Source organism: Drosophila nasuta, chromosome X (genome assembly GCF_023558535.2).
Source record: "Drosophila nasuta strain 15112-1781.00 chromosome X, ASM2355853v1, whole genome shotgun sequence".
Classification (NCBI taxonomy): domain Eukaryota; kingdom Metazoa; phylum Arthropoda; class Insecta; order Diptera; family Drosophilidae; genus Drosophila; species Drosophila nasuta.
The window spans coordinates 5,555,493-5,578,706 of NC_083459.1; the positions used below are offsets into that span (position 1 = coordinate 5,555,493).

At 36.1% G+C, this 23,214-nt stretch overlaps 2 protein-coding genes across 4 annotated transcripts in view; one reads left to right on the plus strand and one right to left on the minus strand.

Annotated features, from left to right (window-relative positions):
* The window catches only part of LOC132796077 (ras-related protein Rap-2b), a 62,969-nt gene extending 45,252 nt beyond the window's left edge, over nt 1–17,717 (plus strand). For all 3 annotated transcript variants that reach the window (XM_060807111.1, XM_060807113.1, XM_060807112.1), the window contains 3 exons: nt 2,458–2,655; nt 16,772–16,864; nt 16,930–17,717. In XM_060807111.1, coding sequence (XP_060663094.1) covers nt 2,458–2,655; nt 16,772–16,864; nt 16,930–17,271 — 633 coding nt within the window. In that variant the 3' untranslated portion in view covers nt 17,272–17,717. The remainder of the gene's footprint in view (nt 1–2,457; nt 2,656–16,771; nt 16,865–16,929) is intronic.
* On the minus strand, nt 11,270–14,957 carry LOC132796054 (putative mediator of RNA polymerase II transcription subunit 26). Its single transcript, XM_060807084.1, has 2 exons — nt 14,710–14,957; nt 11,270–14,643 (listed from the first exon to the last, which is right to left on the minus strand). The coding sequence occupies exons 1-2, from the start codon at nt 14,845–14,847 to the stop codon at nt 12,490–12,492; spliced, it is 2,292 nt and encodes a 763-aa protein (XP_060663067.1). The 5' UTR covers nt 14,848–14,957; the 3' UTR covers nt 11,270–12,489.
* Nucleotides 17,718–23,214: the final 5,497 nt, after the last annotated feature.

Consider the following 23,214-nt stretch of genomic DNA (forward strand, 5'->3'; position numbering starts at 1 on the left):
CAAAGCCTTATTACATTTAATATAACTTAACAAAAACTTTTGCTCTTTAAATAAAAATATTCGAGTGTTAAGACAACAAAGAATCTTTGAAATTGAAAGATTCTTGTTTTAGGTTAAGATGAATACAGAAATTTTTTAATTAATATTAAGAAATCATCACTTTTGAGGAATATTAGAAAGTGAATACTTACTTATTATAAATTATTATTATATAATTACTCAATAATCAATATTAATGGAATTTATTTTTTTACCCAAATTTTAAAGATCAATTATGATTTTTTCAATGAATTCAAAGATTGCCTGTCTTTGTCTTGACTTGGGCTTATTAATTTTTATAAAATTACTAAAAATCATGATTGCTAATAAAAAAAAAACAAATCAAAAACAAACTTCAAAAAGCATGATAGAAATTACTTTAGCGAAAATTAAAATGATATTATTCAAGATTTTTCTATGACGATTTTATGTAAATGATTTTGACACTTAAAAATCGCAACTTTTTTGATAAAGAGTATTTCAAATTCGTTGCTCCTCAAAAAGGGACATCAACACTTTGAGCTCGTTAAGTTTTTTTTTTTTTGTTTGTTGGTTCGTGTTGTTGAAATTTACTTAATTGAGTTCTGTATACAAAATGCGTTCCATCTCCCAGCAGACACATTGCCATTGGCCTGCATTGTTTGTGATATTTGGGGTCGGGGTCGGAGTCGGAGTCGGGGTCGGCTTCGAGTTCGAGTCCTTGGGCCAGTGGCTGCTGCTAAAAGATTTAAAACATAATTCACAATTTGTGTATAGGTATATGTGTGTGAATGTGTGTGTGTTTGCGGCTTTCTCTTTCTCACTTTCACTCGCAATGTGACACAAACATTCGGTATAATGACAGTCATCATGCTGCATCTCTCTCTCTCTCGGAATATGTTTGCTACTTCTGGCACAAAGTCTTATGGCAACGGATTTTGGGGCAGGAACTCTTAATTAAACCAGGCTAAATACAAAATACTACTACATAGTAGTTGGCAAAGACTTCATTTTGCCTTTGCGAATGGTTCATAAAAACACACACAACCTTTCAGCAAATACTAAAAATAAATACGTTTAAATAAGCAACCTGAGCCTTAGACTCGAGTGTATTCAAAAATAGATTTTTTGCCAGCATTATAAGCTGCTTTTAGGCCTGCTCTTAAAAACGACGTTGAGCTGGTTTAAAATCGTTTTTTGTCATACGAAATGTTAAAATTTATTGTACTTTTGATAGCTTAGCTTTTAAAGGTTTGCACTCCCATTAACTATAATACAATTTTTGTAAAATAGAATAAAGAAATTGTCGCAAAATACTGAAAATATATTTAACAAGTGTGCTCGACTGTGAGATACCCGCTACCTATTTTGAATAAAATCATAATAGTGCGGTATTATTTTTTAAATATACCAAATTCATATAATGCACAAAAATATTAAAATATACCGAAGGCAATACTTAGTATATTTATATGGTACTACATTTAAAATTTACCATATAGTAATGAACATTATTCTTTTAGATATGACAAATTCATGTAACCCGAATATACTAAAATATACCGAAGGCAATATTTAGTATATTGATATAGTACTGCATTTAAAATATACCATAGAGTACTAAACATTCTTCTTTAATTATATCAAATACATGTAACGCAATTATACTAAAATATACCGAAGGCTATATTTGGTATACTGATATAGTATTACATTCAAAATAAACCACAGAGTACAAAATATACCAGATTGTCAGCCAAAGCTATTAAGAAAATTTGAAACAAATTTGATCTATATCTCTATCTCCTATAGTCTCTGATCTCTATATACGTATATTCTTTATGGGATCAGAGATGCCTCCTTCTGCCTGTTACATACATTTCCTCTAGGCACAAAGTTATAATACCCTATAGCGGGTATAAAAATTACTCGCATTATCAAATAATTATTCTGCAAGTTTAGCGATTGTCGCTTCAAAGTCATTCGCCAGTCAAATCCAAGCCAAACTTTCCTTTTGTTTATTTTTTCCTTCTTTTTTTTTCAACTCCTGCATAATAAAGCTATAATAATGATTAGAAATTGTACACACTCACTCACTTATCTGCAGAAACAAGAAGAAGAGAATGGGGGGAAAAATGTGAATTTTATTTGTAAATTGCGCAATTCACGACTTGACAAGAATTGAGGCCTCCGAGCCCGAAAATGTTCCAACAAAATTTACATTATTATCTGTCATTATTAAACTGTGCGTGTGTGTGTGCAAGAGAGTGTGTGTGTGTATAAGGGAGACGTATGCAAATACAATAATAATATGTAAATTTGCGCTGAATTTTATTTGTAATTTAAGCCGCTTGTTCAACACTTTCTGCTCAGTCAGTCACACAAGCTTTCCATCTCTCTCCTCTCATTTCTCTCGCTCCTTCTTTCTGTCTCTTTCAGTTCCCAGCAATGCGCGCTTTATCCATATCATCGGCAGACGCATTCATCCTGGTCTACGATGTCACCGATGCAACCACATTCGAGGAGGTTCGCGCCATCCGCGATCAAATCCATGAAACGAAGGCAACCACAGCGGTGCCCATTGTTGTGGTTGGCAATAAAATCGATCTGCTTACCGAGGACACCGAGCTCCGCGAGGTAAGTTCCCTTAATACCCGAATTACCATGCAAAAATAAAATATAATAAAATCCATTACTTTTCCCATTTATTGAATAAGCGCTGTTGGCTTTGAAAGCATGTCAGACTTATGTTTTAGCATTGTATTCTAAAAATTTCAGCAAAGTTTCTTAGTATCTATAAAATCTGAAGAAGACAAGCACAAAATATTTTCATTTTTAAAATTATGGAACTGCATTTTTGGATTCTACAAAATAAAATAATTTATTATTTATTTTAAATCATATTTATGCTGCTTAACATGGCATTAAATATCAAATATGAATTTTAGCATCGTATTCTTTATTCTTTATTACTTATTTCTTAGTAACTATAAAATCTGAAGAGGATGGGCAAGAAATATTTTCATTTTTATATTTGCAAAATTATGAAACTGCATTTTTGGATTATATTCTACAAACTACTACAAAATAAAATAATTTATTATTTATTTAAAATCATATACATATCAAATTTTTTAGCATCGTATTCTTTAATCTTTAGTTGTTTTTCCTAAGTAACTATAAAATCAGAGGAAAGCGAGCAAGAAATATTTTAATTTTTACATTAGCAAACTACATTTTTGGATTCAACAAGTTACAGAAAAGTTCATAGAACATAAAAACATTTATTTTATTTATCGTTTAATTCAAAACATATTTATGCTGAATGTTAAACATAACATTAAATATGAGATATAGATCTTAGCATTGTGTTGTGAAACTGTTAGGTTATTATTAATTATTATTATTATTAAGTTATTGCCCAAATTCTTTAACTTGTATGCTGAAAGTGCAGAGCAAAGTGTAAACCTCGAGAAAAGTGGAAACTTTTTTATTTGCAAAATTATCAAACTTAATTTGAGGATTGTATGCTGAAAATTTCAGCAAAATTCGTAGAGAACTATAAAGTCAAAAGTGCCAAATTAACTAAACAATTTTAAATTTATTTATTGTCTAACTTCCAAAAAGTGGCTAAATTTAAACAGAATTTATTCCGAGTGTTTAACTCTGCAGATTACCAAATAAATATTGCAATGTTATGACCTGTTGCTAAGGAATGAAACTTGATTGCGAGGTATTTCAGAGTCATGTCCGTCATCAAGCTGTCTCTGTGGCTATCTCTAGTTGAATATTATTATTATTATTATTTCGGCGTGTTGACATTTAATTCGCAGAGCGCCTGCTGGCCCAAAATGACAACAGCAATTTTAACTGATTTAATTGTTGTTGGCAAAAGCACTCAAAGGAGTGTTTATACAATAATCGTCGCGCACACACACACACACACACACAGAGTGAAAGAGAAAGCGAGAGTGAGTGTGAGAGAGAGGGGAAGAATGGGCGTCGTCGTCGTCGTAACTCGTAACCCGTTTATAAGCTATGCAAATTGCTTTTGTTTTCGGGCCCAAGCAATTATGTAAAGTTTGTCAAGCGTGACCAGCTCTCCGCAGCGGATGACGGAGAACTTCCCCCTCACCCCTTCATCCGTGTCATCCCTCTATCCCTCCATATATTCATGCTATAGCTATAGTCTCCAGGGTCTAGTCCACACGCTGCTGCAGCGTGTGAATGCCAAATTGCTGCGAAATGAAGACATTTCGTCCAGCAAATCGCCAGCGGCTAAAATACTTTGTGCGCGACTTGACAATTTGCCTCCCTCGCTCCCTCGCTTCCCCGCTACCTCGTCCCTCATCGCCTGAAACAACAATTCGATTTACAATGAATAAATACGCATTATAAATACTTTGAATACTTGCAAATATATTCCAAGTACACAGGCATATTTCTGACTTCTGGCAACTTTTTCTGCTTCAAACATTTCGCACATTGTTCACATTCAATCGGCAGACTAGAATTTGCTGCGTTGACTGATTTAAATGCTCTTCAGTTGCTTCAGTTGTGTCGGGTATGCGGAAAGTCAAGAAATTATGTTAATAAATAATAAACTAAATAGTAGTAAAAAGTGCTAAGATCAAAGAGCTTATCAATCGTATCTGTATATGCAATGGAACTACTTTTTTATGGGCTCATTCAACGTCTTTGTACAGATTCTGGAATCTTTGAATGTCTCATGTATGACATACATGTCTTACAATTCCCGAAATTCTCTCTTCAATTGAGGTAATAAAAATAATATAAACGCAATTCGCGAAAATATAACAATAATTAATACACTTGTATGACGTGTATGACATGTATGACGTGTATGACGTGTATGACGTGTATGGCGTGTATTACATGTATTACATGTATGACGTGTATGACGTGTATGACATGTATGACGTATGTGTCGTGTATGACGTGTATTACATGTATGACGTGTATGCCGTGTATGGCATGTATGACGTGTATGACATGCATGACGTGTATGATGTATATTACATGTATGACTTGTATGACATGTATGACGTATATGACGTGTATTACATGTATGACGTATGTACATGTCATACAATTCCCGAAATTCCCTCTTCAATTGAGGGAATATAAATAAATAAATGCAATTCGCGAAAATATAACAATAATTAATACACTTGTATGACATGTATGACGTGTATGACATGCATGACATGTATGACGTATATGACGTGTATTACATGTATGACGTGTATGGCTTGTATGACATGTATGACGTGTATGACATGTATGACGTGTATTACATGCATGACATTATTATATGATTATATAGAATAACATTACGTATACGAACTGTAGGCACATGAATAAATTCAGTGTCGCTTGTATTATATTATATTAAGTAAATATATATTTCTAACTTCAGGCTACTTTTCTGCCTCAAACATTTCACACATAGTTCGCATTCAATCGGCAGACTAGAATCTTCTGCTTTGACTGATTTAAATACTCGGAAGAAATGAATAAATGACAAACTAAATAGTGGCTAAGAATTGCTAAGATCAAAGAGCATATCAATCAGATCCATATATATGCTATAGAGCTACTTTTTTTAGGCTCAATCAACATCTTTGAATTCTAGACTCATTGAATTTCTTTATATATAGATTTAATTATGCATACGCGCTGTAGGCGCATGAATAACTTCAATGCCGACGGTATTGTATTAAATTAAGTAAATATATTTCTGACTTCTGACAACTTTTTTGAGTTCAAAGTCAAGCTTCACTGTTTCAGTTCTCTAATGCCAAGGATTTTCTTACTACTTTTTTAGAAATACCTAAAGCATTGAATTGATCAACATATTTAAAAAAAAAATTAAGCAAAAAAAAGGCAAATCAAAGACTATAGATTGACTTTTCTTAGCTCATGCAACATCTATGTATGCTTGAGACTTCAATAGTATGATATTATGCTCTTAAATTGAAATAAATTGCGTATACGAACTATTGACCAAAATAACTTTAATGCCTCTTGAATTATATTGTATTCAGTATATATATAATATTTCTGACTTTTGACAACTTTTTCTGGTCTAAACTCTAGCTTACTGCTGCGGTATGCTACACAGCTTGTTCAGATATCCAAAGTCAACAATTTTCTTATAATACTTTCATAGCATAAACACATTGAATTGGTCAACATATTTTCAAGAAATTTAAGCAATTATTGAACGCAAACAAAAAGCAAATCAATCGTACCAAAGACTAAAAAGGATTTTTCGGCAACATCTTTGTATGCTTTAGTCGTTGTTAGTTTGATATTTCTTTAATTGAAATAAATTACGTATACGAACTGTTGAATCTAAAATAATCATTATATTAAAAGCAACAAATATACTCTGGCGCACTTCAGTAATCATAATCATTCAATAAATACAATTAAAGTATAAAGAAATAAATATGTTAATAAATAATAATAGTAATATAACGAAATACAAAATAAACTAATAAATGCAAAAATGACATATCAATTTAAATGAAAACGTAATTTCAACCTTACAAAAATATAAAATTATAAATATAAAAATTTATTTTACCATGTTTAACATGAAAATTTAAGTGTGGAAATAATAATAATAGTAATAATTTAATTAGCTTTTTGTTCAAATTTTTAAAAGACTACAAAACAAAGCCTTCTAACCGCAAACTCTTTAGCAGTTAGTTTTAATCACTGCTCAAAAAAAATATATACATATATGTATATATATGAAATTTTTGCGTGCTTTGAAAAAGTCAGGGAAATGAAATTAAAACTAAAATGGAAATGAAAATTAAAATGAAAATGATAATCATAATTATAATGAAAATTATAATGATGATGAAGCAAAGTTAGTTGCTATCGCATCCAAATGAAGTGCAAACTCAGCGCGAAATTCACACGAAATGAAATCTCATCAAATGCGGCCGCCGTTTGTCGAGGAGCCTCGACGTTTTTGCATAATTAGTGCGAAGCGCACAGAAAAATTTGCAATGTCTCTGCTCTCATTTACTCCAAAAAGAATATATTGCGTGCAAGAGTCAAAGTAAAGCAAAGCAAAGCAAAGGGAAAGGCAAAGTGATAAATTTGGGAAATGCACGACACTAAAAAACAGAAGCTGAGAAAGTAAAAAAAAAATTTTCAGTTTTATATTTTACTCTATTAAAAAGAAACTTCATATTGGTAATTCTTTAGCCGAAAAACATAAACCTAACATAAAAATAAAGTTTCGTTATTCTTATAGCTGTGGATTAACATTATTTTTAGAGCCAATATTGATTTTAGGGATTTTTTCTGTTTTACGATCTAATTTATAAATTTGTGCATTTGTGTTTTCCAATTTTTTTTCAACGAATTCGTTATTTTTGCAATTACCTTAAAACAGAAAAAAACAATTCATTCCAATCATTCTTGGCTTCAGATTTATATTTATTAAAAATAAAAAATGTTTTGGAGTTTGTTTTTTTTTTACTTTAAATAGAGAATTACCCATATATGTATATATAAAATAATAAAGCTAACAAACAGCTTAATATTTTTTAGCACACAAATATGGAATATTTTATTTTAAAAGTTGTGACTGACATTTAATAGGCTTTCAACTGCTGTCACTGTGGAGCTTTGCATAACTTTGAGCGTGGCAAACAACACAGTTATTTGTTTAATATACTCTGCAGATATGCTATGTACTAACATATATAGATCTGATTCGCTGGCTGACAAACTTTAAAGTTTGCCAATCGCAGTTTATTGTCGTTTTTTCGCATTTGGCAAGCAAAACAAAAAATAAAACTCAACTCCGGAAACAACAACAAAAAATAATGCTTCGTAATAAGATGCAGTTGTGTGTGTGCGAGTGTGTGTGTGTGGGTGTGTGGGTGTGTATTTCGGTGTGTGTTACTGTGGCATATCTTAAATGATCATCGTTAGGGCAAATGGCCAAATGGAATTTTGTATTAGTTTATGCAAATTGCGACAAGGCGGGGCCAGCTGCGCTTTAGCCCAGGGCAACGAGTACTTCAAATATAACAGTACACACACACACATGCACACACACACACACATACACATGCGACACGGAGTTGGGGTGTAAACGAAGCCATTCAAGTTGAAGTTAAAGTTAAAGTTGAAGTTGAAAAGTTGACTAAATGTCAACTAAATTCAAGAAATTTTCATAAAATGATTGGATTAAGCCTGAACTTAAGTTTAATACATACAAAGCAAAGTAATATTTCAACTGGTCTGCTTTGCTTTTTAGTTAATGAAGCAATTTGCCGCCCTAAACTAAATTGTTATTTTTATTGTTCGCTATTATTGTTGTTGTTATTGTGCCTAAATCAAGTTGTCTAACCTGCAACGATTTAAGCCCTTTTTGCGCTGCAATAAATCACAGCACTGTCAAATGAAATCTACTTATATCATTTTAAATTACTTTTAAATAAAATGAGGCACAACCCTTTTTTTTTCTGTGCTCTCTCTCGACTTCATCTTCGCCTTTATCTTCGCCTTTGCTGCTTTTGCTGCTTCTTTACAAATTTCAATTTTAATTTATCCCCTTTGTTGTTGTTCTCGTTCTCGTTCTCGTTGCTGTTTGGCACCAACGTTTGGTCCACTTGGCGCATACTTGATATTTCATTTTGTGCCCCTTTTTTTACATTTCTTTTTTTCTCAGCTGCGTGCCTTTTTACGCACACAAACACACCAACGCACCAACACACCAACACACTAACACACGCTGACAGTGTATTGTCAATTTCAATAGTCGAGACAATTCTGGCTGGCAAGTGTCTTCTTTTGGGTGTATTGACTTTAACCGACTTCTAATATAATAAAAATGCAAATTGCGCAACGCCAGCAGCGCAACGCACCAGCAAACTGTCGCGTGTTGTGTTTGCTTCTCTTCTTTTTTAAATAAATACCCTGTAAAAAGGTTAAGCCATGATGAGTGTCGAATAACTTATTGAGTATCAAATTAAGCGGCGATAATTCAACAAAAATATTTAAGTTCGTATTAGAAATTATTTATTTGTCAATGCTAAAGTATAGACAATTGAAAAGTTGACCAAGAACATGATATATACTTCATGTACTATATATATAATAAGTAACAAAATAAAAAACAAAAATACCATAAAAAGACAATAATACTATATGATACTATAATAGAAACAAAATACTATATTTGTCAATGTCAAAGATAATGACAAACGAAGTGTTGGCCAAAAACAAAATATGTAAAAAAAGAAGCAAAATTCAAAAGATCAAAATCTGTAATTAAAAAATAAATACTAAAAAAAACTATAATAGAAACAAAATAAGAAACACATAATTTAATTTATTGTATTAAACTATATTCAAGCTTTAGTTTATCTGGTGAATATTTAAGATAACAGAAATACTAAAAGCTCTTTAATATTAATACTATATAATACTTAATACTATATAATAGTATACTAACAAAATAAGCAACAGATACTTAGGACTTTTTAATATCAACCATATTTAAGCTTTTGTTTATCTGATGCTTTATTCAATTTTTGACTTACAAAAATGTTTGCTTTAATTATATGCTCTATGGAATATATTATTGTTTGAACACAGTTTAATCACAAATTCAACACTCTTTATGAATGAATAACATTTGAACATACAAGTAAAGTTTAATTACTGTAAAAAGGGGTCTATGGAACGTACAGGTGAAATTGAAGTGAAATTCGAGTGGTAGTGAAATAGATAAATTTAAGTTTCTTTTTCAAAATTTAAATAAATCGATCAATTTCAATGAACAAAAAACAGAGTAAAATCAATATTTACAGAGTATCTGGCAGTCGAATAATCAGCTCAAACTTTTGATGCCTGCATGTATGTGGAGTGGAATCGAGTCGAGTTGAGTCGAGCTCTATCAGCCGCTTGGTATCTTCTTTGTTTAACGAAGTGAATTTAACTTTTTGTTGGCGCTTTCGGTTTTTACTATGTATTTAGGTTATGCTGGGACACAGTTTGTTGTTGGCCGTTTTAAAGCCAATGTTTGCCCCGGATAGCCGGGCAAACTCATTCCCTCTCTCTCTCTCTCTCTCTCTCTCTCTCTCTCTTTTTTATTTCTTTGGCAAGCTGACAAACTGACAAGCTTGAGAATCTGGCCAGTTGGCCAGCAACAACATCAGCAACAACAAGAACACCCAAAAAATACGCAGCCACGCACGGTTTGCCTTTTTTTATGTTTGGGTTTGTTCATTTGGAAGAATTTGGCTTGGTTCACTACTTGGGCTCTTGAGTTCAGCGCGGGAGTTCAGCGCAAGTTCAACTTGCTGTGCCACAATTTGTAGTTGGGTTCGGGTTCGGGTTCGAGCTCTTCTCTCTTTCTTCTTCTCTCTTATCTGTCTCCCTACGAATTTCGGCTTAACTGCCTATCTATCCCCTTCCTTTCCCCTTCCCCTCTAACTAAATGGAGGCTGCTTTCAATTCCCTTTTTCCCTTTTTCGTTTTTGCCAAATTCATCTTCTGTCAGCAGTTTGTTAGTCTGCTCATTCTCTCTCATTCTCTGTCTCTGTCTGTGTCTGTTTCTGTGTCTCTGTCTCTCTCAATTGACTATTATTTATTTTCACTTCATTTTTTCATCACTTACCAAACGCAATTTAGACGTCTATGTGCGTTTCTATCCCGATAAGAATTAATAGCAAAACCCATAATAGACTTCTTACCGAATGCTCAATGATATCGATTCTGTGAGGCACACGATTTAACTTATTTCTCAAGAAAAAAGTATATTTTACGTATTTTAGAAAAAGGAAAGAGGAAAAGTGAGTGAAAGGTCCTTTGCTGCTTTAGCTTACAGTCTGGTATATTTTATCCTTCATTGTACATTTCAAATGTAGCCGATATACCAAATGTACGTTGATATACCAAATTCGGCTTTTGGTATATTTTAGAAGAAACACTTTTGTATGGGCAAAAACGTTCTGGCTGACAATCTGATATATTTTGCTCTCTAAGGTATATTTTGAATGTAGAATAAATATACCAAATATAACCTTTGGTATATTGTTAGTATTTTTGTGATATATTATTTTAGTATATAATATTTTAAAATGAATTGCTTTAATTCACAATGTATCTCGAGTATCTCGTTTTCTCACCTGTTTAAATACATATTTTTGATAAATTATGTTTTTTTAAGATCTCATTTATAATTGTAATAAGTCTTTATTTGGGTGCATTTATAATATAATGTTGTGAATATTAATATATTATGATAGTTTTCCACAGTATAGTTCGCAACCTTACATTGTACGTGTTTAATTCTAAAATCATATGAAAGTGTTTATTGAATCATTTTCAAAATGTGTTCTCCTTTTGGGAATATATAAATCTATACCGATATTTCGCTTGGATATATATATCGATATGATTTATATACTGCTGCCTTGTGTTGTTTGTTTTCCAAGTCTGTTAAGTTTATAGTTGCTGCAATTTAAATGTGGTTGTTATGTGTGGTTGTTGTTGCATCCTAAATTACTAGCAGTGGTTGTTGCTTTTGTCGCTTGTGCTTTGGCTTTTAGTTCCTTTCTTGATGTTGCTGCTGAAGCTTATTGATGTTGATATGTATGTTGCTGGTATTTAGATTTGGCGGCTCCTGCTCGGGTTTTGGGACTTGTACCAAATGTGAAATTTACTCGCAGCAATCACAAACACGATTTTCCTCGATTGTTGTGAATGCTCAGCAAGATTTGCGCCTCCACACTGCCTCTACTTTTTGCTTTGGCTGTTGCTGCGGCTGTTGCTGTTCTTCGATCGTTTTGACTTGGGATAATTGTTGTTGCTGTTAGTTTGGGTGAATTTTGCTGCAGTGATGAATATGTTTACGGAATTTTTGTTGCTCTTTAAGCTTGCGTGTTAATGATTTTGTTCTTCTCGCTGTTTCTCTGGCAGACACTGTTGTTCTTTAAGTGACTGCGATGGTTGCTGTTGCTCATTCTTTTGCTTGTATCTCTCGCTGTGTTGTTGTTGTTGTTATTGTTGATGTGCTGATTTTGGTTTCAGTTGAAGCATTTGTTGTTGTTGTTATAATCGCTGTAATGGTTGTGGATTTGGCTACAGCGTGTGTTATTGCTGCTGCTACTGAAGGTATTTCTTCTGCTGTTGATGTTGCTGCTGTTGATGTTGTTGCGGCTGCTGCTTAGGCTGCATCTTTTCTGTTGTTGTTGTTGTTGTTATGCTGGCTGTAGTTGCAGTTGTTCAGGCACCTGTTGAGGCACTAAAGGCTGTTGCTGTGCTTGTGCTTGCTGCTGCAACTGCAAATGTAGTGACTGCATTTGCTGCTCCACCAAAAGTTGCTGCTGCACCTGCTGAAATATTGGTTGTTGTTTATGATTTCGATACTGTTGTTGCTACTGCATTAACTGTTGTATTACGTGCATCTCATGTTGTTGCTGTATTAACGATGCTTGCAGCTTGTTTGTTTGCTGTTGCTGTGTGCTGTTGCATTGGTTGATGCTGTGGCTGCAGCTTCTCCACTAAAGGTTGCTGTTGCAACCGCTGCAATGCAGGTATCTCTTGTTGTTGCTGCTGTTGTTCTTGCTGTTGTTCTTGTAGTTGCTGTTGCTGCTGTTGTTGTAGCTGTTGTTGTAGCTGTTCTTGTTGCTGCATTTTTTGCTGGTGCTGTTGCTGCATTTGCTGCTGAACATCTTGCTGTTGCAGTTCCTGTTGCTGTTGCTGTTGTTGCTGCAGCTTATACACAAAAATCTGGACCTCCACATGCTCCACATATATAGATTGTTGTTGTTGTTGCTGTTGCATTTGCTGCTGCATCTCTTGCTGTTGCTGTATTTGCTTCTGCACATCATGTTGTAGCTGTACAGATTGTTGAGTTGGATGCTGCTGTTGCATCTGCTGTTGCAACAATGTTTGTTGCTGTAGTTGTGGTTGTTGCTGTTGTTGAACTAAGGGCTGTTGCGGTACCTGTTGCTGTTGTTGATGCTGTTGCTGCTGTTGTTGCTGTTGTTGTTGCTCAAATTGCTGAAACATGTGCTCTTGCTCTAGCCGCATATTTTGTTCAATGTGTTGAATCTCTTTCTGAATTTGCTGCTGAACATCTGGCTGTTGCTGTGACGGCAACTGTGGTTGCAGCTTCAGCATTTGTTGTTGCTGGCGTTCAAATAGCATCTGCTGTTCCTGCAAGAGCCGTAAATGTTGCTGCCGTTGCTGCTCCTGCTGTTGCTGCAACTGATGTGGTTGCTGAGCTGGTATATGTGGCTGTAGTTGGTATTGCTGTTGTTGTTGTAGTTGCTGCTGCTGCTGCTGCCCCAACAAATGCTGCTGATGCTGCAACTGTTGCTGCAATTTCTTCAGCTCTTGCTGTTGCTCCGGCGGCAATCCTTGTTGCTGCTGTTGCAGATGCTGGTTCATCATATGCAACTGATGCAATTGCTGCATTTTCAGCTGCTGCTGTTGCTGCACTAGATGATGTTGTTTTTGCATTTGCTCTTGCAGCTGCTGATGTGCTAGTTGCTGCTGCCGCAGATGCATTGTTTCGTTCTGCAACATCTTCATTTGCTGCTGTGACTCCTCCAACTGTTGTTGTTGTAGCTGTTGATGCCGTTGATCATGTAGAAGCTGCTGTTGCTGATGTTGCAGCTGCTGCATTTCATGCTGTTGCCTATCCTGTTGCTGCTGCACCTGTTGTTGTTGCTGCTGCTGCATCTCTGGCTGTTGTTGCTGCTGCGAGTCTTCAGACACCTTTGGAACTTTCTGCTTCCATGCTGACGATTGCTGCTGCTGCTGTTGTTGCTGCTGCTGATCTTGCTGCTCCATCTCCTGGTACAGCTGCATGTTGAGCTGACGCTTGAGCAAGAAGTGCAACAGTCGCAGTTGCTGCAACGACTGCTGCAACTGCTGACGATTCGACAGCGATGGCATCAGCTGTTCAATGCTCTGCACGAGACGTCGCGTCTGCTGCTGTGCGCTCAACAGCTGCGCCGTCAACTTTTTGGTCTCCTCCATGGGCAACGGCTTCGACTGTGTCTGTGACTCTGACTCTGACTGTGGTTGTGGTTGTGGTTGTTGTTGTGGTTGTGGTTGTTGTTGTAGTTGTGGTTGTGGTTGTTGTTGTGGTTGTTGTTGTGGTTGTGGTTGTTGTTGTGGTTGTTGTTGTGGTTGCTGTTGTGGTTGCTGTTGTGGTTGTAGTTGTGGTTGTTGTTGTAGTTGTAGTTGTGGTCGTTGTTGTAGTTGTGGTTGTAGTTGTGGTTGTAGTTGTGGTTGTGGTTGTAGTTGTGGTTGTGGTTGTAGTTGTGGTTGTTGTTGTGGTTGTAGTTTCTGTTGTGGTTGCTGTTGTGGTTGTGGTTGTGGTTGTAGTTTCTGTTGCTGTTGTGGTTGCCTTTGTGGTTGTGATTGTGCCTGCTGTTTCTGTTGCTGTGTCAGTCCGGGCGAAAGCTTGGGCTTCTCATCGCACTTGGCATCGTCAATGAAATGCCACGGCACCAGCTGGCAACGTTCGCGCTCGAATTGCATCTCGCGTTGCAAACACAGCCAAGCTTCCATTTCGCCGCTAACCGGCGGATTGCCACACAAACGCGACTGTGAAATGTATTTGTTGCCATCAACAACATAACACTAACACATATATAGAAGACTTTTACTCACCACCTGCTCTCGCTGCCAACCGCATTCGAGATCCTCGTTCTCCTTGTTCGAACACATGTTGATGTTGAGACTGTTCATCGCAGCGCGTCGTGCAGCACGCTCGGAACCAATTGGCGGCAGCTCCTGCAAAGCCTCCATGCTTTCTCTTCTATGCCCGATTTCACACGGCTTACAAATTTCACACGGTTTTACCACTTCACTAGATTTTTACGAGTTTTCTGATTTCAGTTGTGAAATGTTCAATGGCAGAGCCAAAACTGAATTTTACAGCAACGTTTACGGAAGGAAGTCAACTTTAATGTGCCAGAATTCGCACAGCCTACTTTGAGATATTTCATTTCAAATGTACAGTGGCAAGCAAAGCAAAGCTAATTTGATGTTTCAATAACTTTTGCCGATGAAATTACAGTTTCTTCAAATTTTGATCAATTTCTAGTTTCTCTTTGCAATTGCAAAATCTTGAAATACTCAAAATCAACATTTAATATTTGTCATCGCTGCAATTATCGACATTGGAAGCTAAGTAAATGTCATTACTGGAGAATTATTTACTTATCAAACAATTCTAATGTAGTGCAAACTCTTTTGAACGGACACTCAAGGAGTGTAACCTTAAACTATAATTTGTTCTTTACTTTTTTTCGACAGTTTTAACATTTATTTAAGGAACACATTAGCTGAAACTAAAATTATGGCATGTCCATACGAGGGTGGTCCGATAAGTACTTAGCCTCCAAAAGAAAAACGAAAATTTTGGATTTATTTCTCAACATAATCTGATTTTAGCTCGATACACTTGACCCAGCGATGCTCCAACTTCTTTAACCCGACTGAAAAATACTTTTTTCTCGAGGTCTGCAAAATAGGTCTATGTGGCGGCAACTCTTCATGACTTTTTAAGTTTGGAAACAAAAGGAAGTCTCACGGGGCCAAATCTAGAGAATATGGTGGATGGGGTAGCCACTGCTCCGAAGTGGTCTCACGGTTGCGTTTGTTGTCCGGAGTGAGCAAACGCTTTCTCATGCCCAAAATTTCATGCAAGACCCACGCGGTCTTTTGAGATGCCTACTGTCTCAGATATCTCGCGCATCTTCAATCGGCGGACGAGATCGTGGATTTATCGTTATCCTCCGTGGTAGCCGTTTTGGGGGCACCTGGTCTTGGCTCATCAAAAACCTAAATGGGACCACGTTGAAACTCGTTAAACCAATTTTTGACGGTCGCCATCGAAGGAGAAAAGTCATCGTACACAGCATCGAAGCGTTCTTTCTCATAAAACAAAAATCGAATCAGAGACCGATATTGCTTTCTCAATTTTTCTACACACAGTCAAAACTACGAGTCCGATTCGACTGAATGTACTACACGATAGTAAATTTCTCTTGCGATAGTGACGCCATCGGGCGGTGTGGCTAATACTTATCGGACTACCCTCGTAGATCTCAGAGACTACAAGAGATAGAGTTGTTTCGATAGCACTTGCTATGTTCGCATGCAGATCAAGTTTGATTCAAATTTTGCGACGCCCAATTCCGCATCAGAAAATCGAAATGAATTAAATATAAACGTAATTTTGGAACTATTTTTGGGACATACAATAATAACTATAGATTCCTGAAAATTTGATTACGATCAGATAAAAATTGTAGAAGGTATTTAAGAAACTTATGAAATACTTTGGTTCTTATTTGATTTGGCTGGTAATCTGGTATATTTTAGTAATCTATGGTATATTTCGAATGTGGTACTAGATCAATATACCACATATACTGCGGTTATTACTTCAGCGATATACCAATTATGACCTTCAGTATATTTTAGTGGTAGATTTTAATAATAATACAGTACTGTTCTCTCTTTATTTAAAATATGTAGCGGGTGTCTGATAGTCGAGCACACTCGACTGTAGCTTTCGTACTTATTTGTTGACTGCAATCAAGCATCAAGTATTCAAGTATTTAATTGTATTTTTAATAAATATGTATGAAATATATGTATATGCTTTATTCATAAAGTAAAAGAATATATAACGAATATATGTATAAATCCTTGCCTTTTGCAGGTGGAGTACGCCACAACCGAGTCCGTGGTGACTGTTGACTGGGAGAACGGCTTCGTGGAGGCATCCGCTGCGAACAATGACAACATCACGCAGGTGAGTCGCAAGTCCCTCTCCTCTCCCTCTGTCTCAGTTATAAGCATAATCAATTCTCCTCGCAGGTGTTTAAGGAGCTGCTGGCGCAGGCAAAGATCACGTACAACTTGAGTCCGGCACTGCGTCGACGCCGCCAGTCGCTGCCCCAGCAGATCGGCAACAATGGGCCGGGCACACCGTTGCACCATCATCACCATCACCATCATCATCAGCAGTCGTCGCAGGCGCAGCAGCATGGACACCAGGCGACGCCACATGGCTCCGGTTCGGCATCGACATCCTCTGGCGCAGCTGGCGGTGGCGGTGGTCATGGCTCCCATACACCGACGCCGGCGCAGTTGCAGCATCTGCAACGTATTCAGGAGCGCAGTTTGGGCGCCAAGCGCAATTCCTGCACTATTTCCTAAGCACTCTGCCCCCCTCCTCCTCGTCCTATTCCCCACTTAAAATGCGAATAACCAAAGACAAATGAAAAATAAACTAAAACCTCAACTGAAACTGAAACTGAACAAACGGTCTCCTACAAATGGTTTTCAAATGCTTCAACAAATAAAAAACAAAAACAGAAATAGCTAAAAAAAAAAAACATAAAAAAAATACTAAATAAATGAAAAAAATGGATTTATGTATTTACGATCGATTATAGTCACTCAACTCAAGTGTACCTTTCGCTAATCACTTTAGTACCTCTATTATATGTAAATTCTTGAGCATCTTTTCGCTCTCTCTCTCTCTCACTCTTTCTCAATCTTTCTCTCTCTCTCTCTGTCTCTTGTCTCTAACTCTTGTCTAGTTTTTTTTGGGAACACAACACGACAATATCAGAAGCGAAACGTTTCCAAAAAAAAACAAAAAACAACTTAAAGAAAAAAAAACAAAACGAAAACTAGACCAAAGAAATCCGTTGAGAAATGAAACCAATTTTGTTAGGAAAAGAAAAGCACAACGGAAAAGAAAGTCATCTAAAGAAAAACTCTCTAAATGAAGCAAACTGTTGAACCGCTCCTGAAACATCTTAAATGCGCATTCCCCTCACTCTAGTTATCTGTGTGAGTGTGTTTGAGTGGGTGTGTGTGAGTGTGTGTGTGTGTGTGTGTATTACCTAGCTACTTGCACCGAAAATAAGTTCGCATCTTCAAGGAAGCGAGGTTCCGACACCCGCTAAGGGGGTTGAGCACTTCGCTAAGAGCGAAACTTTTATCGCGAAGCTTTCAATGAAATCTATTTGAATTTCTTGTTTATTCAATAACTTTTACATCTCACCATCGATCTGCATGAAATTTGCAAGGCAGCTGCAAAAATGTCGCAAGTTTGGGGACAACAACTTTCAGCACGCTGTGTGAGCTAGGTATACTATAAATGAGCTGACTATTTGCTACTCTCTTACACAGTTCCTAACAGAAACAGAAAAAAGAAAAGAAATGAAAAGAAAACGTTATGCTTAAACAAATTTGATTTGGTATGAATAGAGGAGTTAGATGAGTGCGGAAAGCTAAAGCAAATGCATAGTGAATAAAGTATTAGGGTTAAGCATTTCATGATACTGTTTATGTTTTGGATTACCTATATATTATTATTATAATTATTATTATTACTATTACTATTACCACATACATAAATACATATGTTTATTATTCAATGTTAGTACGTATTGTATTGTAGTTGGTTAGTTAAGCAAAAGAAGGTTAATAATGATCATGATGATGATGATGATGATGAAGAAGGTTAAGATTGAAAACGCAATGAAAACACCAAACAAAATGAAACTAAGGCCAAAAAACATAGTAACAAAAAGCAACTAGACAAAGAAGGGAAACTGTTTGTACTGTAAACGTATGTGTGTGTGTGTGCGTGTGTGTAGCATGTATTTATTATGTACTTGTATATACTAAACGTTTATACTATATATAGGTACATAAATTTCAAGATTGGACATGGTATCGAATTGATAAGATGATGTTAAAGCTAACCTTATTCATTAGAGAGCAAACGTATGTATGTGTGTGTACTACAACAGCATATTTGTGTATGTGTGTATGTGTCTGTGTCTGTGTTAAATACTTAAATATACCATATACTACAAAAAATACTATACTACATCCGAAGGCGGCAATTGAAATGCATAATTAGCAAAATTTTCAAGTTATTTCAAAACTTGAATCAGCTCTGAAAACGAGTTAATTATGTGCTTCAATTGCTTGAATTTCATTTAATACTGACTTCAGTGAAAGTAGAGAGCAAAGCTAAAGAAAGCAAATATGTTGTACAATAACAAAAAAAAAAAATAAACCGAATTCAAAGCAAGATTCAAAACATAATTTGTTATTGCAAAAATGCGAAAATGATACGAATGCAAAACACAAGTTGCAACTTGTTTAATATTTAAATATCGATATGTTACAATAAAAATAAAAATAAAAATACAAATAACGGAAAAACTGCAAACTAAGAGAATTTATGTATTTAATAACAGAATAAAACTAGAAAAAAAAGAAAAAAGAAAAATAAAAAGCAAATCGTATTATTATGAATGTAGTAACATTTTTGTGTGTGTGAGTGTGTGTATACAAATAATCTATTAAACGAGCGAACAATTACATGCATATTTATGTATAGAATTAAATCAAACCCCTGTGTCCCCCCTCCCTGTGTCATCCACTTTACGAACAGTTGAAATTCGGGGAAAAAAACGAAATTGAAGCTATGTTCTGTGTATTGAATGTGTAATTAGTCAAGTGTATTAAATGAAATTATCATTATGATAACAGCTAAAACGCAAAAACCATTAAAATTTATAACGAAATTGATGTGATTTATTTTTAGTTAGGCAGCGCATTGTGTGACTCAAACTTGTTTCCATCTCCCTCATTCATATCGCTGTCTCTTTCTAAGCTATGTGGTTGCATGAAATAGAGTGGCATCATTAAGAAAGTCACGAATTCACCAAGTCAGTGTTCGCAATGCGCTAAATAACACGAATAAAACAAAACAAAAAGTTTGGAAATTTCAAGGGAAGATAAGAAAAGTTTATCGAAAGCAAGCAAAGCCACATTGAATTGACTAGAGCGCTTAAAAAGATGTCGCTAACTTAAGGCAAATACCGAATAATGTTTTTTTTTTTTGTTTTTGAGAATTGCATCTTTTGATTATCGTATCGTATTGTATTACATACTCGAACTAAGTGTATACATACATATATATATATACATAAATATAACCTAGATCTGTACATTAACCTGGAGCTTAAGGTTGTGTCCGCTGTATACGCCGCTGCAATTTCGAAATGACATTTTATTGATGTGAATTTAAAAACAAAATTTAATATATATACATACTACATAACATATATATACATTAAACTCGTACTCGTCATTAGCTCTCCCCTTTGAGAAGAAAAAATACTGATGTGTCCATTTTTTGAAAATATATAAAAACTATATGCCAAATATACACTCTATAAGTTTTCTTTGCGGCTTCTTAATTTCTCCTAAGTTCCAAAGTTAACAACATTTTTGTGTACGAGTAATTATAATTATAATATTTGTATAATCAGCTGTTTCCCCAACCCCCCTTCTGCTTTATGTGTGTAGAAAGGGCAAAGTGGACTCGCTCTAAGGTATGAAAGAAATCATATTGCAGCTGGATATCTTAAATATACTTAAATATACATACATATTATACATGCATACATAAATTCAATTGTATACAAGTACATACACAAAATGCGGCAATACATATGCATACACAAATATACACATAAATATACATAAATATAAATATATATTTATAATTATAAATGTAATTAATAAAGAGCAAAACAATAAAAAAAAAAATGAATACAACAAATACATAAAGTATGCATTTTTGAAATCTGTTTAAGGAAGAGTTTTGAAACATTAAAAGGTTCGCGCGCAACATCTGTCATCGTTATCGATTATTATCGTCCTCCCACAGCAATTAGCTTTACGACGCATCCACTGCTTGACACAGGCTGACTTAAAGCAGCCGCTAAGCCTATTTCCCAATATAAGAAAGTTTCATTTTTTTTGCAAAAACGAAAAAAATAGGTATGCACAATTGAATGTTAAAACATTTCCTGAATCTTCTAAATTCTATTGTGGGAGCTGCGATTAACGATTAATATACCACGAACATCCTGTGCCGAACTGCTTGCCGTTGCCCAATGTGAACTGCTTGCTCTGCAACTTCACATTAGGATTACATCCGCCAGCTGCTTGCTATAGCACTCAACTGGCTTTCACAAGTCTGTGCATTAACAAATATGAATAAATTCTCTCATATATTGTATGTTCGATATGTTGACACACACAATCACACATAATGATGCTAATTTATACATTTGATTTTTGTTATTCAACTCCTTAAGTTCAGTGCACACTGCAAATGATAACACCGAAAAAAAGGGGTGTGGCTGCCAAAGAAGAATAATCGATAATAATGGCCACATAACGTTTAACGGTATGGGGGCTTGTGCCACTCTGTCTGTGTGTGTGTGTGTGTGTGTGTGTGTGTGTGAGTGTGAGTGTGTGAGTGTGTTTAAGCGGCAATAGCAAACACGAGTACAAGGCCAAACAAATAAGCGTAAAATGTGCAAAAGGACCAAGCTCAAGGTTAAACCGAATGCGACAAGCGGCAAAGTCGACGGCCAAATACTCTGCATATTGTCAAACAAAAAAAATTAATAAATAAAGAGCGAAATTATATATAATTAACAACTAATATGTTAATATGTTGTAGAAAATGTATAATAAATAGATTCAAAAAATAGTAAAGCTCATGAGAGTTGTTGTTAATTAATAAAATATTTAATATTATATTATTATATTATTATATGGTATAGTGCATATACCCGGCAGTGCAGTGAGTGCAGCATAAGCAGGCCAAACAGGACAATGTCTTTGAAAACAGACGCAGGCGCAAATGAGTTCACGTTGCGTATGAGCGATATATACATATATATATAGTATATCTGTATATGTGTATGCTGACAATGTAAGTGTGCCCCTTGTAAGCATGTGTGTGTGTGTGTGTGTGTGTGTGTGTGGCACGTAGTACTCACGTTTGTGCTTACAACACGACTCGTGCTACAGCTGCTAAGTAGACTCTTACTACGGCCACGGTTATTGGGTCGCTGGGTCGTCCTTCTCTGTGTGTGTTTGTGTGTGTGTGTGTGTATGTGTATGTGTGTGTGTGTCCATGGGGCCATGGCCATCTGTCAGTTGGAGCCGAAATCGAAACCGATATCCGAAAGTTGTAAGCGGATTCGCGGCGCCTTCGCCGCAACGTTGTTCGCTGTTCGTTGTTCGTTGTTGTGCCACCAACCAGCCAACCAGCCAACCATCATCATCGTCATCATTGTAATCTGACCAGCAGCGGCAGAGCACGGCACGTAACCTGAGCTTGCAACGCGTCTCGTCTCGCTTACAACACACTGTTGTTCCCGTCGTTCTCGTTCCCGTTCCCGTTCTCGTTGTCATAATTGTTATCGTATTTATTGTTGTTGTCGTGTTTTAATGCGCCCGCCTAAAAGTATGCAACGCCGCATTACTAAATCGACAAACGAAATACGCCAGCCTGAAAGTATGCAATCCAAAATGCCGCGTTATAAAACAGTGCGAGTTGTTGTTGTCTGCTGGTTGCTATCAATGTTGTTGGTGTCGCTTTTGTGCACTACTTTGTTTTGTCGTTGTCGTAGTTGTTGTTGTTGTTGCTGTAGCTACTTTCGCTGTCGTTGTCGTTGTTGTAGTTCTCTTGTTAAACGGGCGTGTGCCGCGTATTTTACTGCGCCAGCCTAAAAGTATGCAACGCCGCGTTATTAAATCGTCGAACGCAACAACAGCAACAAAATATTTGCATATCGTGCCGGCCGGCTCTACTACGTATTTCATTCTTGTTGTGGTTGTTGTTGTGGTTGTAGTTGCCTTTACTGTAACTCGTTGCGAAACTGTTAAAGTGGCGCCAAAGCCAGCGCGTAACTTGCAGCAGCATCCACTCCCTCGACTCCCAAGTGTTCCCTCCAACCCTCCTCCCCCACCCGCAACCCACCTGCCCCGTTGCAACGAAGCGTGGCATAACAGAGCAGCATGTGGCCGTGCCACGTTGCACATTAAGATTGTAATTGCCATTGTTGTTGTTGCTGTTGCTGTTGCTGTTGCTGTTGCGTTGTCCCATGAACTTCAAAGGCAATTGACAGCTGCTAGTTAGAGATGTGCTAGTGATGTGCACGTGTCCACAGCACGAGCACGATCCCAGGCAACAGTGTGCATATAAACGGGGCCAGTTGATGGCCCTCGTTACAGTTATCCTGCGACAGCACAACAACAAGGATC